The following is an 18,330-nucleotide window of genomic DNA, read 5'->3' on the forward strand; positions in this document are numbered from 1 at the left end:
TCCCAGGCAGCGCATTCCAGACCATCACCACCCTCTGGGTGAAAAGGTTTTTCCTCACATACCCCCCCAAACCCCCTGCCCCTCACCTTGAACTGATGCCCCCCGTGAGTGACTGTTTCCTGCACTACTTCAGAAGTACTCAGGGTTCAGAGGTGCTTTGGGATGTCAATAGAGGCCCAGACTGAAACACGATTCTATTCTTTTACCTTCTTTCGTTCCTTACCCTCCCTGCTAACTTCCCGTCAACGTGACCCAGCGAGTCTCCAGCCTGGTGAGGTCGTCGCCGATACGCTGGGCATCGACTTCTGCGATTCCACGCAAGCGGCCAACTTCCAGCTATGGTGAGTGAGGGTCACGTGGGGTTGCTGCTGTCCTCGGAGCCGCGCGTCTGGCCCCTCCACAAAAACCTCGGTTGGTTCAAGTTTTCTGCTGCGGGAGAAGCCAAGACGACAAAAAAAAACAACCTTTTCGATGCTGGGAATGAAAGAACCAGAGCACTGTTAGGAATTTATTGAGTTCGCGTTCACCCGATAATTCTTTAACTAATTCAATTATGCGACTGTGTAAAGAACTTTATAAGACAGTTCCCTGCGTGTGTAATCTGAAATTTATGGGATCCTGAGGGAACGTGACAGGGTGGAGGCAGAGGGGATGCTTCCTCTTGTGGGAGAATCTAGAAATAAGGGTCATTGTTTCAAAATAAGTCACCATTTAAGGCTTTTCTCTTAGAGGGCGGTGAGACTTTGGAACTCTCTCCCTAAGGCAATTGAGGCAGAGTCTTTGATTATTTTTAAGGCAGAGGTAGGTAGATTTTTGATAAGCAAGGAGGGGGAGGGGGTAGTGAAAGGGCATCGGGGGTAAGGAGGGAATGTGGAGTTGAGGTTATAATCAGATCAGCCGTGATCTTATTGAGTGGGGGAGCAGGCTCGAGGGGCCGAGTGGCCGACTCCTGCTCCTGATTCGTGTGTAGTGGATATAAATGGACCGACAACATTCACACAGGCAGCAGTTCGGCGGGAAGCACATTAAAAATACCAGGACAGCTGGTTACACGATGCAGACTGATTCCAAAAGCAATGGAGGCAGTCTCTACTTGCTACGCTAAAGGAAAGAGCCTACGTTTATTCGGAGCTTTTCACTCCCTCAGGACGACCCTGAGCCTGCCTTTGGCCAGGGCCCTGTTTAACGGCAGACGGTGTACTGGAATACTCCCCTGGGCCTGGAAGAGCAGAGAAACCTGGGCCATCTCACAGAACTAACGTTCACTTTAGGATACAGATAGAGTCAGAAGAGAACAGCTGCCCTCCCTATTGCAAAGCATAAAACTGGCATGATATTTAGAAACATAGAAACTAGGAGCAGGAGTAGGCCATTCGGCCCTTCAAACCTGCTCTGCCATTCATTATGATCATGGCTGATCATCCAGCTCAATAGCCTGATCCCGCTTTCTCCCCATGCCCTTTGATCCCTTTCGCCCCAAGAGCTATATCGAACTCCTTCTTGAAAACATACAATGTTTTGGTCTCAAGAGGCAGGGGCCTCTGACACATCTCCTGGGCCGGGTGGCCTGAGTCCTTTATTCCTGTCAACAGTGACTCCCTGCCCGCCTTCACATTTAGTCTTGGAGTGGTCTTAATTTTAAGTCAATAAATGACCCACTCTTTGGGTCAACATGACCCCAAGAAGCCAAAGAGTGTCTGCTTCCCAATGAGTGAATGATGAGGGCGTGGCAGGAAGATGTTTCCATTAGTAGGAGAGACTAGGACCCGAGGGCACAGCCTCAGAGTAAAGGGAAGACCTTTTAGAACAGAGATGAGGAGAAACTTCTTTAGCCAGAGAGGGGTGCATCTATGGAACTCATTGCCACAGAAGGCTGTGGAGGCCAGGTCATTGAGTGTATTTAAGACTGAGATAGATAGGTTCTTGATTGGTAAGGGGATCAAAAGTTACGGGGAGAAGGTGGGAGAATGGGGTTGAGAAACTTATCAGCCATGATTGAATGGCGGAGCAGACTCTATGGGCCGAATGGCCTGATTTCTGCTCCTATGTCTTATGGTCTTATTAGGGCAGGGGCACTTTGTAAATAGAGGCATGGAGCAGAAAAACAAGGAGGTGATGCGGAATCTTTATAAACACTGAAATAAAGCAAAATCCTGCAGATGCCAGAGATCTGCAATTAAAACACAAAATGCTGGAAAAACTCAGCAGATTTTTATGACCCTTCTTCAGGACTGGGTTCCAAAGTCATATGGACTCGAAACGTTAACTCTGCTTCTCTCTCCTGCTGAGCTTTTCCAGCACTTTCTGCCTTTACTTAATAAACACTGGTTCGACCTCAACTGGAGTATTGTTTCCAGGGGTGAGCACTGCACTTTAGGAGAGATGTGAAGGCATTAGAGAGGGTGCAGAAAAGGTTCACGAGAATGAGTCCAGGGGTGAGGTACTTCGATTACAAGGATAGTATGGAGAAACTGGGGCTGTTCTTCTTGGGGAGAAGATTACGATGAGATTCGATAGAGATGTTCAAAATCATGAGTTTGTGGCGTAGACTGAAGGCCATGGCTTCAGCCTTCTCAATATTTTTGTTTGCAGATGACACAAAAATAGGTGGGAAGTGGTGAGGATGACACAAGGAGTCTACAGAGGGATACAGAGAGGTTAAGTGAGTGGGCAAAAACTTGGCAGATGGGATATAATGTGTGAAAATGTGAGGTTCTGCACTTTGGCAGGAAGAATAGAGGAGCTGAATATTATTTAAATGGAGAAAGACTGCAGAAAGGCTGCAACACAGAGGGACTTGGGAGTCCTTGTGCATGAATCCCAAAAAGCTAACATACAAGTTCAACAGGTAATAGGGAAGGCAAATGGAATGTTGGCCTTTATTTCAAAGGGAATGGAGTATAAAAATAGGGAAGTCTTGCTAAAATTATACAAGGCACTAGTTAGACCACACCTAGAATACTGTGAACACTTTTGGTCCCCTTATCTAAGGAAAGATATACTGGCATTGGAGGCAGTCCAAAAAAGGTTCACTAGGTTGACCCCGGGTATGGAGGGATTTTCTTATGAGGAGAAGTTGAGTAGGTTGGGCCTGTACTCATTGGAATTTTGAAGAATGAGTGGTGACCTTATTGTAACATATAAGATTCTTAGGGGGCTTGACAGGGGAGATGCTGAGAGGCTGTTTCCCCTTGTGGGAGAGTCTAGGACCAGAGGGCATAATCTCAGAGTAAGGGGTCACCCATTTAAAACAGAGGAGGAATTTCTTCTCTCAGAGGGTAGTGAATCTGTGGAATTCTTTACTGCAGACGGCTGCAGAGTCTGGATCATTAAGCAAATTCAAGGTGGAGATAGACAACTTTTTAACCAGTAAGGGAATCAAGAGCCATGGGGAAAAGGCAGGAAAGTGGAGTTGAGGATTATCAGATAGTCATGGTCTCATTAAATGGTGGAGGAGACTTGATGGGCCAAAGGGCCTACTTCTGCTCCTACATCTTATGGTCTTTCATAATCATGAGGGGTCCAGACAGAGTAGATAAGGGAAACTGTTCCATTGGTGGCTTGAGGAGCCAAATGGCCTACTCCTGCTCCTGACTGGTAAGTTCAAAAGTTTGTGTAAAATATGACAGTCATCACTCAATGTCATTCAAGGTTGCTGTGGAATTGAGTTGTGGTGCTTTTATGGCTTTTTTTTCTCAGCTCCCAGACCAGGCAGTTTTATATGTCAATCCAGCCACCGGTGGGGGAGCTAATGATGCCTGTCTTCATGACTGAGAACACTTTTAAACAGGAACAAGGTGAGTGTCTCTATTAGCCACTCACTCCAAAGGAGGCATCTCCATGCGTCAGTAATAAATAACTGCACTGTCTCCATTTTAACACGTGATAGTCTTGCAGGTTTATTAAGCAAAGCCTTTAATGAAACTACAATTTTAGTTGCCCCTGGACACCCTGTCGTCTTTGCGATGAAGAGAAGGTGCTCTCTGTATAAAAAGTTGATCACTTGATCACCATCCCTCATCTCTTTATGCTGTGAAACTAGTTGCTGACACATCCGTGCAGATAAGCTGAGGTTGAACCGAAAGGAGTGTGGAACCCCTCTCCCTGTCTGAACTCGGAACCTGTAACATTGTTTTCATCCTAAGTCCCCAGGCAGGAAATTCCCGGGATCAGGCAGAACTCCGGTTTGCACCCTGTGCAAAACTACCCTCTGTCAACTTTCATGTTTCCCTTATCCCACCCCCTTGAGTCAACTGACCCATTTATTAGTGATTTCGTATGACTGGACTAATAATCCAGAGAATTTGTGTTCGAATCTCACCAGTGCATTTTGCAAATGTGAATTGGCTTAACTGAAGATTAAAATTAGACATTAAAAAGCTGGCATGAGTAAAAAGTGACCGTGAAGCTGTTGCATTGTGGTTAAAAATTTAACTGGTTCACCGCTGGTGCTTTTTAGGGAAGGAAATCTCTCATCCTTACCCGGTCTGGCCTAAATGCAACTCCAGACCCCAACCAATCTCGCCTGCTCTCTGAAGTGGTGCAGCAAGGCAAGTGGGTGCCTTGTTTCCAGGGCACCCAGAGATGGGCAATAAATGCCGGCATTACCGATGCCACCCGCATCCCAAGAATCATTTAAAAGGCAAAGGAAGTCGATGCAGGAATTGAGCCTGCCAACCTGATTGCCGAGGCTCGGGTTTTAGACGGTTTGTTCCGTGCGTGTGCTGGCCTTGCTCTGATCCTCGCCTCTCAAAATCTCACCCACATGCTGGCCCTCGGGAACATCATCTCACCCACATGCTGGCCCTCGGGAACATCATCTCACCCACATGCTGGCCCTCGGGAACATCATCTCACCCACAGGCTGGCCCTCGGGAACATCATCTCACCCACATGCTGGCCCTCGGGAACATCATCTCACCCACATGCTGGCCCTCGGGAACATCATCTCACCCACATGCTGGCCCTCGGGAACATCATCTGAAAGCCCAGTGAAAGCTTTCCCGCAAACGCTGATGGACAACACCTCCTCACCGCCACCTCTCCCTCACTCCCTCTCTTGTTGCTAAATTATCAGACTGTTTTTCCACACCCGGTACTGGATGAGCAGAAATCTCCTCCGATTAAATATTCACAGGATCACAGAATTGGTACAGCACTGAAGAAGGCCATTCTGCCCATCGTGCCTGCACCGGCTCCCTGAATGAGCATTGCACCTAGTGCCCATTCTCCCTATAACCCTGCACATTGTTCCTTTTCAAATAATCATCCAATTCCTCCTTGAATGCCTCGATTGAACCTCCCTCCACTACACTCTCAGGCAGCACGTTCCTGATCCGAGCTACTCGCTGTGTGAAAAGATTTTCCTCATGGTGCTTTTGCTTCTTTTGCCAGTTATTTTAAATCGGCGCCCTCTAGTTCTCAATCCTTTCACGAGTGGGAACAGTTTCTCCCTATCTACCCTGTCCAGACCCTTCACGACCATGAAAATATTGGGATCACTGAAGCCATGGTCTTCAGTCCGCACCACAAGATTCTGTTCCCCAGCTACCGGCTCTATCCCACTACTGAGGCTGAACCAAACTGTTCGGCTCAATAAAAAAAGCAAAGTATTACTTAAACAGAGGACGGCTGCAGAATCCTGAGGTGCTGGGGGATCTAGGTGTTCTAATGCATGAGTCATAAACAGTTAGTATGCAGGTACAGCAAATAATTGAGAAGGCTAATGGAATGCTATCCTTTATTGTGAATAATTGAACATAAAAGTAAGGATGTTATGCTTCAGTTATACAGGGCAATGCTGGGACCACATCTTGAATACTGTGTCCAATTTTGATTTCCTTATTTAAGGAAGGATGGTAAATGCATTGGAGGCGGTTCAGAGGAGGTTTACTAGATTGATACCTGGAATGAGCGGGTTGTCTTATGAGGAAAGGTTGGACAGGCTGGGCTTGGTTCCGCTGTTATGCCCTGGCAGATGATGTGTGCCAGGCAGGCCAGATCCACAAGGGAAACTTGGCCACACTATCACAACGGTTTTGCAATTTGTATTTATTATGACAAGATGTGTTCATTCAGAAGCAATGAGTCCACCAAGACTTTTAGAGAGTTTAAAAGTTAAATTAAAATATTTATTAACAAATAAAAGATTTCAAGCACATACATATGACTACACTCACTTAATACTATAATAATTCCTAAAATTCCTATTTAACCTGACTCTCAGTTACACCCCCTTTAAGGCAACAGTCCAAAATAGATTTTTTTAAAAACAGCAAGTTAGCATAGTACCACTTGACAGTGAAATTCCAGATGGCTTTCTCCAACCTCAGTTACTGGACACAGCAGGCTTATGTACAAATGGCTGGAGGTTGCTTCAAGGCTGTTTCACACACTCCTGTTAGATCTTACATGGCCCACACCACATACCATTTATTTCACCTTTATATATGTTTCTCACTCTTTAGTTTGTAAATTCCATTATTTCATATGTCTTTGGGAACTGGACTTTTCCCATAATATAAAGACTTACATGTTGCCAATATTGTCAGTAACCTTTGGGAAAAATAAACACACTTCTTAGCCTTGCTCACAGACTAACATCCTTTTGAAATCCAAACCATCCCTTCACTTATGTAAAAATGCAAATTCCCTTCACACCTTACATGCTAAGAGAGCATCCATGTTTACTCATTAGCATTTCGAGTACATTTCTACACCTAGCTTCTTTTGATAATTTCAAGCTTGCAATCTACCTGACTCCAAATGTAATAAAATCACATAGACAGAACCATCTACGCTCACACCCATAAACCTACTTTACAACAAGCTAGAAAAATATTATGAAAATTATTATACTTTTGTAATACCACTGGAATTTAGAAGAGTTGGGGTGACTTGATTGAAGTATACAAGATCCTGAACGGTGTCAACAAGGTGGACATGGAAAGGATGGTTTCTCTTGTGGGTGAGTCCAGAACTAGGGGGCACTGTTTTAAAATTAGGGGTCACCCTTTAAGGACAGAGATGAGGAGAATTTTTTTCTCTCATAAGGTTGTGTGACTTCTCTGCCTCAGAAGGTGGTGGAGGTGGGGGTCATTGAATACTTTTAGGGTGGACGTAGATAGATTCTTGTTAGGCAAGGGAATCAAAGATTACTGGGCGTAGATGGGAATGTGGAAATTGAAACACAAATGGATCAGCCATGATCTCATTGATTGGTGGAGCAGGCTCGAGGGGCCGAATGGCCTATTTTTGCTCCTAGTTCTTATGTTCGTATGTTATTTGTTCATCTGATTGGGTTTCAGTGCCTTATCAATCCCACCACGGCTGTGCAAGCCCATCAGCCTGTGGTCGCTTCTTGCTGTCAGCAGTTGGCGGGGATGGGGGGGGGTAGTAGTAGTTTGTAGGGAGACGGGTGGTTTCTCCAAGTACATACCAGCAATCTGCATCTTGATAAGACATGGAGAAAGCCACTCACACATATCGAGAGAGGCCATTGTCTAAACCAGAAACCTGAAAGGAAACTTACAAAATCAAATCAAATTGCCATTTCCGGGGGGTAATGCTGCACCCCAGCCCCCGGGGTGCCCACCAATCGGGGAAGGCCTCTCGCGTACCGGTGGACACCGCATGCTCCCTCTCCAGGGCCGCCTAGCCGCAGGAAGGAGGCAGGCAGTCAGGCTGGATGACCCCTTCGACCGGCCACTGCCTGGACCTATTAATGGCCGCCTTGGCCAGGCCCAGGAGCGGGCTTACAAGGAGGTCCTCCTCCCTTCCCGCCTCTTCCCGCAGCGGCTGGCCAGAGACCAGGAACGTGGAGCTGAAGCGCAACCAAAAATTGAGGAGCAGCCCCCTCAAGTAATGAGCAAGGGGCTGCAACCTCGGGCAATCTACGTGGAGGCAGAACATGGGCTCCCCTTGCCCACGGAGAACACACGCGGCCTGGGGGTCCATGAGCCACCTTAACCTAGGGTTGCACGGCGTGGCAACACCCTCCACACCAGGTCCCCCATGGGGAAAGGGAGGACTCCCATGAAGAGAGCCCCTCCCCTGGAGATCCCCTTTTTATATTCCTTTAAATGACAAAATCAATAAATTAAACAAAGATCTACAAGTGGAAGGGGATGACAGTCCCTCGCGGAGTCCTGTATCTAAAACAAAACGTCAAAGGAAACTTACAAAATCAAAATAATATGTCATTTCCCAGGGGGTGATGATGATGCACCTCAGACCCTGCAGTGACCTGTCGTGTAAGGGTCTCCCTCTCTTATATGTGCTCAAAGACAATTAATACCCATCACCTGTTTTTAATAACGTTAATAAGGTAATTGAAAAATCTTCACGCTGTGATCTAAGACATTACAATAGGTCTCTCTCCATTGGACTTCCTGACATCTGGGGATTTCCCTCTGGGCTTTCCCGGAGAAAGACTGACAGACTCCACCCCCAACCGTGCTGCAACGAAAGCTTGCATTTACGTGGCTGCCTTAAAGGAGCATCGTCAGGTCAAAATGGCAACTTATACCCTTGTGCCGGGATTTTCAGCCAAGCTTCACTTCCTTTTAAATGTGGACCTCCTGCGGCACTGCCCAGGGGAGAGTGGGATTCACCCTCAGTGAATAAGAAGCCGGAGCTTTAGTTGTGAAGCTTTGCCATTTTTTCGGCGGGGGGGGGGGGGGAGCGATTTGTACCTACACCGAGCGATTGCGTGCCACAGGATAGTGATGACCAAATCAAGACTGTGTGGCATACATTAGTTTTTAATTCATTTGTGGGAAATGGACATTGCTGGCAAGGACGGTGTTTATCGTCCATCCCTTGTTGCCCTTGAGAAGTGAGCTTTGAGCTGTCTTTTCCAGTGAGTAGGGTGTCCCAGGGCTTTGACCCGGTGACGGTGAAGGAATGGCGAAATAATTTCACATCAGGATGGTGAGTGGCTTGGAGGGGAGCTTCCAGGTGGTGGTGTTCCCAGGCACCTGATGCCCTTGTCCTTCAACGTGGTGGAGGTCATGCGAATGTCATATCGATTAGCGGTAAGACCCTGCACTGTTCCCCTCGGGTGGTACAGCAATGCTTTGGAGCTTCAGCGAATTTTAGTTGAGTGTGGGTCGTGACCTTCCATGCGTGGTTGGCAATCACAGCCGCACTCTGCTGCTGAGAGATTTATCCTGTGGAAGGAGGCCATTTGGCCCATCCTGTCTCCACCTGCCCATGAGGAACCATTCAGTCTAGCCCCACGTCCCAGCTCTTGGTCCCAAGCCTCAGAGGTGATGCCACAGCAAGTGCATATCTAAGTGCTTTTTAAGTGATATGTGGGTTTTTGCCTGACTAGGGTCGCCAACTATGATTAGATGTATGGCTGGAGGTTTCACCGCATGACTTGCCCCCTCACTCCAATCATTAGTTGGCCAACTTGTCCATCCTTGTGACGTACAGCCTTCCTACATCAAGTGGAAAACAAAGAGACTCATTACCCAACTGGATGATGCGTGACTGTCAGCCAAACAGCCTTTTCCCCCCATTTTCAATATTCTTATATTTGGCAAAGAGAAATGTTCAGAGAAAAAAAACCAATATTTCTTAATGCCCCGAAGATTTTACTCCAGGATTGCGCACAGCAGTGTCCTGGAGATTGATCTTCAATTCCTGGAGACTCCAGGCCAATCCTGGAGGGTTGGCAACCCTAGCCTCTCACGCAGTGAGTTCCCCAAACCCACCCCCCACATAGTTGAAGATAATTTCCCCTCGAACGCCCCATTTAAACCCACCTCTTACCCTAAATCTCTGGTTAGGGACACTTCAACCAAGGGGAATAGAGTTTTCCAATCCACTCTATTTAGACCCCTTATAATTTTACTTCAATTAGATTCTCCTCAGCCTCCTCTCTTCCAGAGAAAATGACCCCAGCCTATTCAATCTTTCCTCATAAGTAAAATTCTCTAGTCCAGGAGATCCTTGTAAATCTCCCCCGGTACCCTCTCCAGTGCTATCACATCGTCCCAACAGTGCAATGCTCACCATACTCCAGCTGAGGCCTAACGCAGTTGCAGCATAATCTCCCAGCTCTGTTACACACCCCGTATTTCCCCTTTATCTGCCTGTCCTCCTCCCTTCAGATCTGCAGACACGGTCTCCCAGGCCCCTCGGTTCTGCTCCATTTTCAGTATCCTGTCATTTATTGTGTATTCCCTTGTTTTGTTAGCCCTCCCTGAATGCATTATCTCACACTTCTCCAACCAAGATGCCAGCTACTCCCCAAAGACTGGAAAGGCTGAGCTTTGGAGTAACACCCTGAACGAGGGGGACTTGCTGTCAAAGAGGCCGACGCTTGGGTGGGGAAGGAATCTTTATTGAGACAGCATATTGATTTATTCAGTCTCGCAGCTCCCCTCCCACTCAACCCAGTGTCCCAGCTATCCCCTATTTTACGGGGCCTGAAGGAGCATTATAGGAGGCGGGAGGATCGAACAGTTGGGAAGGAGGGCAGTGCACGCCGTGCCTGTTGTCTTGCTGCCATCATGGCACTTTTGCCAGCGGGGCGGAAGGGGGCAGATGGCACTCCTGCCCAGAGCCCAATTGAACCATTTACCTGGCCAATTAAGGGCCTCTTCCCACTGTTGCTGTGCGGGGAGGCTGCCAGGTGAATTCTTGCAGAAGGAAAAAAACCAGTAAAACTTGGGAAACGTCTGGTACTGGTCCGAACTGGTCCTTAAAATGGAACTCCAGTTAGAACCAGTACCAGTCATTTCCAAGTTTTATTGGTTTTTCCTAATCTTCCTGTGGGTTCGGTAGCGATGGAGTGCAGGGCAGGGGGTTGCGGGTAAGGGGGGGAAGAGCTCTCCAGATCAGGTACAGTGTGACCCACAGAAGCTGGAAAAACACAGCAGGCCTGACAGCATCTGTGGAGAGAGAAACAGAGTTAACGTTTCGAGTCCGAGTGACCCTTCTTCAGAGCTAAAGAGAAGTGGAAATGTGATTGCCTACTGTTTTGGGGGTGGGGGGGTGGGGGGTGGTGGTGATGGGGTTTGGAGCAGGCGGAACTGGATAGAAGGCCAGCGGTAGGTGGGGGCAAAGGAGGGATTGACAAAAATGTCATGAACTGAAGGACAAAGGGAGTGTTAATGGTAGTGGTGACTGCTAGGTGCTGATAGTGGTGTAAAGGTAAGAAAGCAGAATGTGATTATAGCAGAACAAGGGTGGCATTAGTTAGCAAGGTCAGATTTCCAGCATCCACAGTATTTTGCTTATATCTTAGGGCAGGAGCTGCTCCAGGTAAACTCACCACAGGGGTCAATCGTAGCTTGTTGCTTGAGTAGAGGAAAGCCTTTCACAACCTTGGGATGCCCCAAAGCACTTTCCAACCCCTGAACTACACTTAAAGTGTGGTCACTGTTGTAAAATCGAAAACATGGCAATCAATTTGCACAGTAAGATCCCACAAATAGAAATAAGTTAACGATCAGATTGGTTTTAATGATGTTTGAGGAATAAATATTAGTCAGGAGTTGGATGAGTTGGATGATCAGCCATGATCATAATGAACAGCAGAGCAGGCTTGAAGGGCCGAATGGCCTACTCCTGCTCCTAGTTTCTATGTTTCTAGATCACCCAGGCAAAACTCCCTTGTTCTTCTTTGACCTATTGCCATTTTTATGTCCACCCAGGAGGACAGGGAGGGCTTTGGTTTAAGCATCTCATCTAAAAGGCAGCACCTCCGACAGTGCAGCACTCCCTCAGCCGGCCAACCTAGGTTAGGTTATGCCTTCAAGGCTCTAGAGTGGGGCTTGATCTTACAATTTTCTGGTTGAGAGGTGAGAGTGCTAGCCACTAAGCCACAGCTGAGAGGAATGGATGAGGCAGTGGGTTTTCTTTTGCTCTTTCATGGGGTGTGGGCTTCACTGGCAAGGCCAGCAGTTGTTCTACACCCCGACCTGCCCATGAACCGAGTGGCTTGCTCAGCTATTTCAGGGGGCAGTTAAGGGTCAACCACATTGCTGTGGGGTTGGAGTCACATGTAGGCCAGACCGGGTAAGGACAGCAGATTTCCTTCCCTAAAGGACATTAGTGAACCAGATGGGTTTTTACAACAATCAATAATAGTCTCACGGTCACTATTACTGAGACTAGCTTTCAATTCCAGGTTTATTCGTTGAATTTAAATTCTGCCAGTTGCCATAGTGAGATTTGAACCCATGTCTCCAGGGCATTAGCCTGGGCTTGGGTTAGAACAGTACCCTATAACCTTTAGCTCTGAGGCTCAGTTCATCATCATACCAGAGGAGACTTAGGCTTTCTTCAGTCCTCGTGGGTTAGAACATGGAGCCTGCCTATGAACTGTTGCCCAAGGGGTCTCAGGTGCCCTCAATAACAACAACTTGTATTTTTATAAGCACCTCAAACATAATAAAACTTGCCAAGGCATTTCAGAGGAGCATTGGAAAACAACATTTGATACCAGGCACGTGGGTCAGGTGACAAAAGCCTGGTCAAAGAAGTAGGTTTTAAGGAGTGTGTTAAAGGAGGAAAAATATCATTTTTCTTTATTCTTTCACTGGATGTGGGTGTCACTGGCTTGGCCAGCACTTATTGTCCATCCAGATATTTCAGAGCTTGGGGGCTAGGTAGCTGAAGCAAGCCTACCAGTTGGCAGAGTGATTATAATTGTGGATGCACAAGAGGCCAGAATTAGAGGAGTGCAGATATCTTGGAGGGTTGGAGGAGATTACAGAGATAGGGAGGGGCAAGGATATGGAGGGATTTGACATTTAGAATCAAGGCCTTGCTTGACCAGGAGCCAGGGTCAGTCACGGTGAGCATGGGGATGATGACAGGGGAATGGGTTGCTCTGAGTTGAGACGCGGGCAGCCGTCAAGTTTACGGCGGGTAGAATGTGGGCAATCAGCCAGGAGTGGGTTGGAATAGTCGAGTCCAGAGGTACTGAAGGCTCGGACAGAGGCATTCTGATTCAGCTCTGTGAAACCTGGTGTGAGGTGAAGCCAACTCGACTCCACAGGGATTCGGCTCTAAGTACAACTCGTGTAGTCATCACAGTCGATTCTTTTTTACCTCGTTGCACTTTGTTTTCCCCACTTGCTCTCATAGAACAACTCTTAAACCCCAGCGCTGGTAAGTAGACGCACAAGTAAAGGGGTCAGTGTGTAACCATGTGGATGTAAGGTCCAGCTGCACATTGCTCCTTCCCTTGACCTCGCTGTGTTTGTCTGTACTGTCTGTGCTTTCTAGTGGTAGAGCATCACCTGATTCATGTCTTTGCTCTTTGGAGAGTTTCTGTTTCTCGTTTTGAGTCCAGTGGTGTTTGGCACACATCCCTCCCCTCCTCCCGGCTGGTTTAGCACTCACTCGGATGCAGCGGTAGCATTTTTGCTGCATCGTTCAGACATTGCATTGCTTGCCGCATGTGTCATTGTGAGGAAAATGATGCGTTGGCTGTTTGACTGTTCTCATTTCCCAGGCCTCTTCCTGCCATGTGAACACAATGTGGGTGGGGGAGGCAGGGTTGTGGGGCGGGGGTGGTGGTGGGGGGGGGGGGGGGGGGGGGGGGGGGTGGTAGTGGGGTGGTGTTGGGAGGGGATGGGGGGGTGACGACGAAGAATGTTGAGAATCCCAAGAGTTAGGAAAGAGGAGAACGCTGCTTAGGAAGACCAGGTCACCCCTCTCCCTGTGGCTTCGTTTAGCCGCAGATCAACTGGGATCTAGTTGAATGGCGCAACAGTCTCGAGGGGCTCATTCTTCTCCCTCTAACCCCCACCCAGAAGCCACCATCACCGCACTACAACCGTTTTCTGTTTTCCTCCTCAGCAGTGGTCCAAGGTAGGATTCTCTAAAACTGTGAGAAACACGGTGCTGGTCGATCACTAGCTTACGCTGGTCACCAGGGATCAAACTGACAGGTACCTGGGAGTGAATCAAGTGCCATTACGCTGCGATTGGCAGATTCTGGGGATTGATCCACTAGCCTGTGGTCAACCCCAACCCCACAAACCATTCAGCAGTGTGATCAGGGAGAAGGAAGCCGATGGGAAACCCCGGAACAAAGTGAATTGAACACAGGTTGATGCCAGTGGTTTTGCTACATTCTGAATCTCTGACAATGGCAGAGAGCGTGGTGTGTTTTTGCAATGATATAAAGGCACCAATCGCTCCTGAGGGATTGTGTAAACATGTTGTGGGCTCATTCGTTTAGACTAGGCACAGGGGAACATATGCACGTGGATAGAAAGCTTTTAAAGACATCAGAGCTGCAGAGCTGTGCGTGTGTGCTCTGTTGAAAAGCAAAAGTGAAACCGAACCTGGATTGCATGCTGCGATCCCGTAAAGGCATATTACAAGAGAGGGGCTGCAGGCTATGGGCAAGGAATATTGAGGAGGTGGACCGATAGATTCCGGATAACACAGATAGATTCCCTCGGGCTATTCTTGGGCATCTTGTAAGGGTGGCATTCAGTGGAACATCGAGGGGCCTCGCCCCTCGCCACTACCCCCATTACACCTCCGGTTGTCCACCCACTGAGGAGGAAGACCATTCAAAGACGATTAGCCTGACAATAAATGAGACCATCTCCCCTGTCCTAACTTGAAAGCAAGAGTTTTCCTAAGTACACCCACCACGGTATCTACTGCATCAGACTGCTGTACCTTCTCGCTGCTGCTAAATCTTAATGGGGGCGTTGATTTCCCCAGAGCTTTTCGGGTGGATGACAGGATCAAAGTGTTTCCCAATCTCAATTTTGCCATCAGCAGGTCCTCCCGGCCAAGGAATAATCCACGGTGTGACAAACTGAGAAAGGGGATAGCGGAGACCCTGTTAATTCCGTAAACGCCCCCTTGTTTAGTGTGTGGGTTTCCAGCCCTACCCAGAACAGGCCTGAGCTTCGTTGACTTTGTTTCTCGATAAGGAAAGCATCTTTGTTTTGTTAAGGGATGGGGGGACGGAATTGAGGCATTTCAGAAGTGGCCTAACCCACCTCTCTCTCTGTGACATAGGGAAACTGATGGGAATGAATGAAATTAAGGAGAAACTGACCCTCCCAGAGAAATGCCGGAGCGACCAAGCAATTGTCCAGCAGGTGATGTCTACTGCTAACCTTGGGCGTGTGCCCTGTGGACTGGACAATGAATACAGGTAAATGGAAGGGCCTGAACTGACCAAACATTTGTCGGAGTTTTACCTTACCAGCTGTTATTGTGGGGTGTGGGGAATGATTTCAACTAGACAAAGAAATACTCTTAGGTGTCAAATTTCAAACGATCACAACAATTTATAATACAGGAGAAAAGAGTGATGATTGGTTGGCAAGCCAACTCTGATTGGCTGAGGTGTTGCCATGGACAAAGAAACAGGGAACCAATCAGCACTCTTTTCTCCTGCAGTGTAAATTGTTGTGATTTATTTGAAATTTGGCATTCTTGCATTTGTCTGATGAGTTCAAGATAAAAAGCTTCAGCGAAATGTCTCTCTTTTCAGCAAGATTCAAGTTCTGTACTACAAAGCGACTGTTTATTTTAGGTGTAGGCAGATTGAAGATGATGATGATGAAGGTTTCATGTGGAATGATCCTTCAAGAATGTCATTATCTTGCCCCGAGCCAGAATAAATAGTCAGTTCGACAAAGTATCAAAACACGACTGTCACTTGTGGAACCCGACCTCTCTACGAGTTAGTGCATTCATCAGGGATGGGGACAAAATTGAAATGAATAAAAATGATCCTTCAGAAGCAATTTGTTTGCCAATCGCATTCAAATTTGTTACTCCAGGTCGCATAACATAAATAGCATAGATGTATTTAAGGGGAAGCTAGATAAATACACAAGGCAGAAAAGAATAGGCTGATTGGGTGAGATGAAGTGGGAGGAGGCTCACTGACATGGACGTGCTGGGCCGAATGGCCTGATTCTGTGTTTTCGAGTATCCAAATTACATGGCCTACTGGTGAAACAATGATGCTGCAGCATAGTGTCCCAAGATCATCACAGTGGTACATTCCCAATCCTGGCTGTAACACTAGTGGAGGTTCTAGTTCTGGTCTTTCCCTATATGGACAAGGCAAAATGTCTACGTGCTATTAGATATCCCTCAGCAACTGATTAGGAGTGGACATCATGAAGTGAGGAGAAACTAGAAAGGAACATCTGTGAAGATGCTTGCAAAAAATGCCCATCCAATATTTCTATGGGAATAAGATGGCATGAATGCAGGAAATTAATATGGATCAGCCTCAGTAGAGCAACATTGGCTTGATACTAATCTATCCATATACTGAGAGACCCATCACAGCGCACACTAATGTCCCCTATAATGCTAATAGAATCCAAGCCGGTTGGTGAAGCCAAAACCAAGACATGGAGCTTTTCTTTATTGAGAGAGTTTATTGACTTGTTCAGTCTCACAGCTCTCGTCCCACACACCCAGTGTCCCAGCTATCCCCTATTTATAGAATTTTTTTTTGAAAAACAAAATCTGCAAAGTAAATTAAAAATCAATAAGAGCCTCTGGTGGGGCACTGTAACTAAAACAAAAGCATGAAAGGAAACTTACAAAATTAAATCAAAATGTAATTTCCAGCAGGGATGGTGCATCCCAGCCCCCGCAGTGCCCACTGATCATGGAAAGCCTCTAGTGCACCAGTCAACACAGTGCACTCCCTCTCCAGGACCTCCGGGCCACGATAGAGGGGCAGACAGTCGGGTCAGAGGACCCCCTCAAATCCCCTATTTGTATGTGCTCAAAGACAATTAATACTCATCACCAGTTTCCCTGAATCTTAACAATGTGATTGACACTAACAAACCTTAAACATGTAATTGACAAGATATTAACTCTTAGGAATGGTAATTGGATCAAAACACAAACTATGCAAGTATGGTTAGCCCAACTGGTGGATATAAGTTACGGTCCTATTCATGAGGCTTTGTGACATTATCTCTGAATTATCCCAGAACTGAACTACCTGCCAATCTATACTGAATTGCAAGAATGAAGAGATTTGTCTTCTAGGCGGTGCTCATCTGGAGGTGTGAGACATCATCTTGCCAGGGGGAGCAGTTGAAGCAATGGCCTCTTGCACCTTTTAAGAGGGAAAATGTTTAAACAGATGCAGTGGAGAAGGATGGGGGTGCAGTGAGATTAACCGTAGCAAAGGGTTAGCACAGCCACCATAGGCTGAATGGCCTCCTGTGCTGGAAACCTCAATGGCTTCCCCCACCATCACCCAAGCAAGGCCAGGTGTTGAGTACTGGGAACTATGTGCAGAAGCCAAAGTTATTTAAAAATGCAATCTTAGTCACTATTAGTAATTTTGTATTTAAACATAATGCAGTTACTGCCCAATTGAAGACTTTCAGTCAGAGGGTTTGCTCCTTTGCTGGGACCTGTGACGTGTGCTATTAAACTGCCTTTAAACAAGCTTCTCCTTCCTGATAGGTTCGCTGCTCGAACAGTGAGTGGTGGCGCTTTGGTTCTCGTTACCCTGGTAACCAAAGATGGCGGTGCTGCCCAACTGACAATAAACTGTGAGAAGATGGTGATTGGCACGATGATGGTGAAAGACATAATGCAGGCACTGACCCAGTGATGCAGCTCCGACGTCTCTCCTTCTCATGGGGTTTGGAAGGGGGAAGCGGGAGGGGCTACCTCCTGGCTCTTGCAATCCTCAAGCTGCTCAAGAAACCCCACCGAGCGCAGGAGAATCAGCGCGACAGAAAGAAAACAGCATCCACTTAGTTAGGAGGGGAACCTTCTCCAATTTGGTTTGCCAACCCTCCAGGATTGGCCTGGAGTCTCCAGGAATTGAAGATCAATCTCCAGGACACTACTGTATGCAACCCCGGAGAAAGAAAATCATCGGGACATTAAGAAAAGTTGTTTTATTGTCATTTTCTTTGAACATTTCTCTTTACCAGATATAAAAAATATGGAAAATGTTGGGGGGGGCTGTTGGGGGCGGGGGGGAAACACACACACTCTTTGGCTGATAGTCAAGCATCACCTAATTGAGTAATGAGTCTTGTTGCTTTCCAATCGGCCTAGGAAGGCCGTGCATCACAAGGATGGATGTGTTGGCCGATTCATGGCTGGATTGGGGGAAAGTGGGGGAAAGTCATCTTATGAAACCTCCAGGAATACATTCAATCGCAGTTGGCATCCCTCTTTCCCATATCCCTTCTATCACACATGGGACCCTGAGTGAAGGAAAGTTGACTGCGTTCCTTCATTCTCCTGACACGGCTGAAAATTGAGCACCCAGCCCTTTGTCCTGGCCCCTCTCCATTGAAGAATTTGAACTCTACTGGTGGGCAGAGCCCCTGA

General features: G+C 47.2%; 1 protein-coding gene across 4 annotated transcripts in view; it reads left to right on the plus strand.

Moving 5' to 3' along the window:
• The window catches only part of LOC121271979 (AP-3 complex subunit beta-2), a 204,079-nt gene extending 186,136 nt beyond the window's left edge, over positions 1 to 17,943 (plus strand). For all 4 annotated transcript variants that reach the window (XM_041178247.1, XM_041178248.1, XM_041178249.1 and 1 more), the window contains 4 exons: positions 257 to 341; positions 3,700 to 3,797; positions 15,007 to 15,145; positions 17,446 to 17,943. In XM_041178247.1, coding sequence (XP_041034181.1) covers positions 257 to 341; positions 3,700 to 3,797; positions 15,007 to 15,145; positions 17,446 to 17,596 — 473 coding nt within the window. In that variant the 3' untranslated portion in view covers positions 17,597 to 17,943. The remainder of the gene's footprint in view (positions 1 to 256; positions 342 to 3,699; positions 3,798 to 15,006; positions 15,146 to 17,445) is intronic.
• Positions 17,944 to 18,330: the final 387 nt, after the last annotated feature.

Source organism: Carcharodon carcharias, chromosome 32 (assembly GCF_017639515.1).
Source record: "Carcharodon carcharias isolate sCarCar2 chromosome 32, sCarCar2.pri, whole genome shotgun sequence".
NCBI classification, from domain to species: Eukaryota; Metazoa; Chordata; class Chondrichthyes; order Lamniformes; family Lamnidae; genus Carcharodon; species Carcharodon carcharias.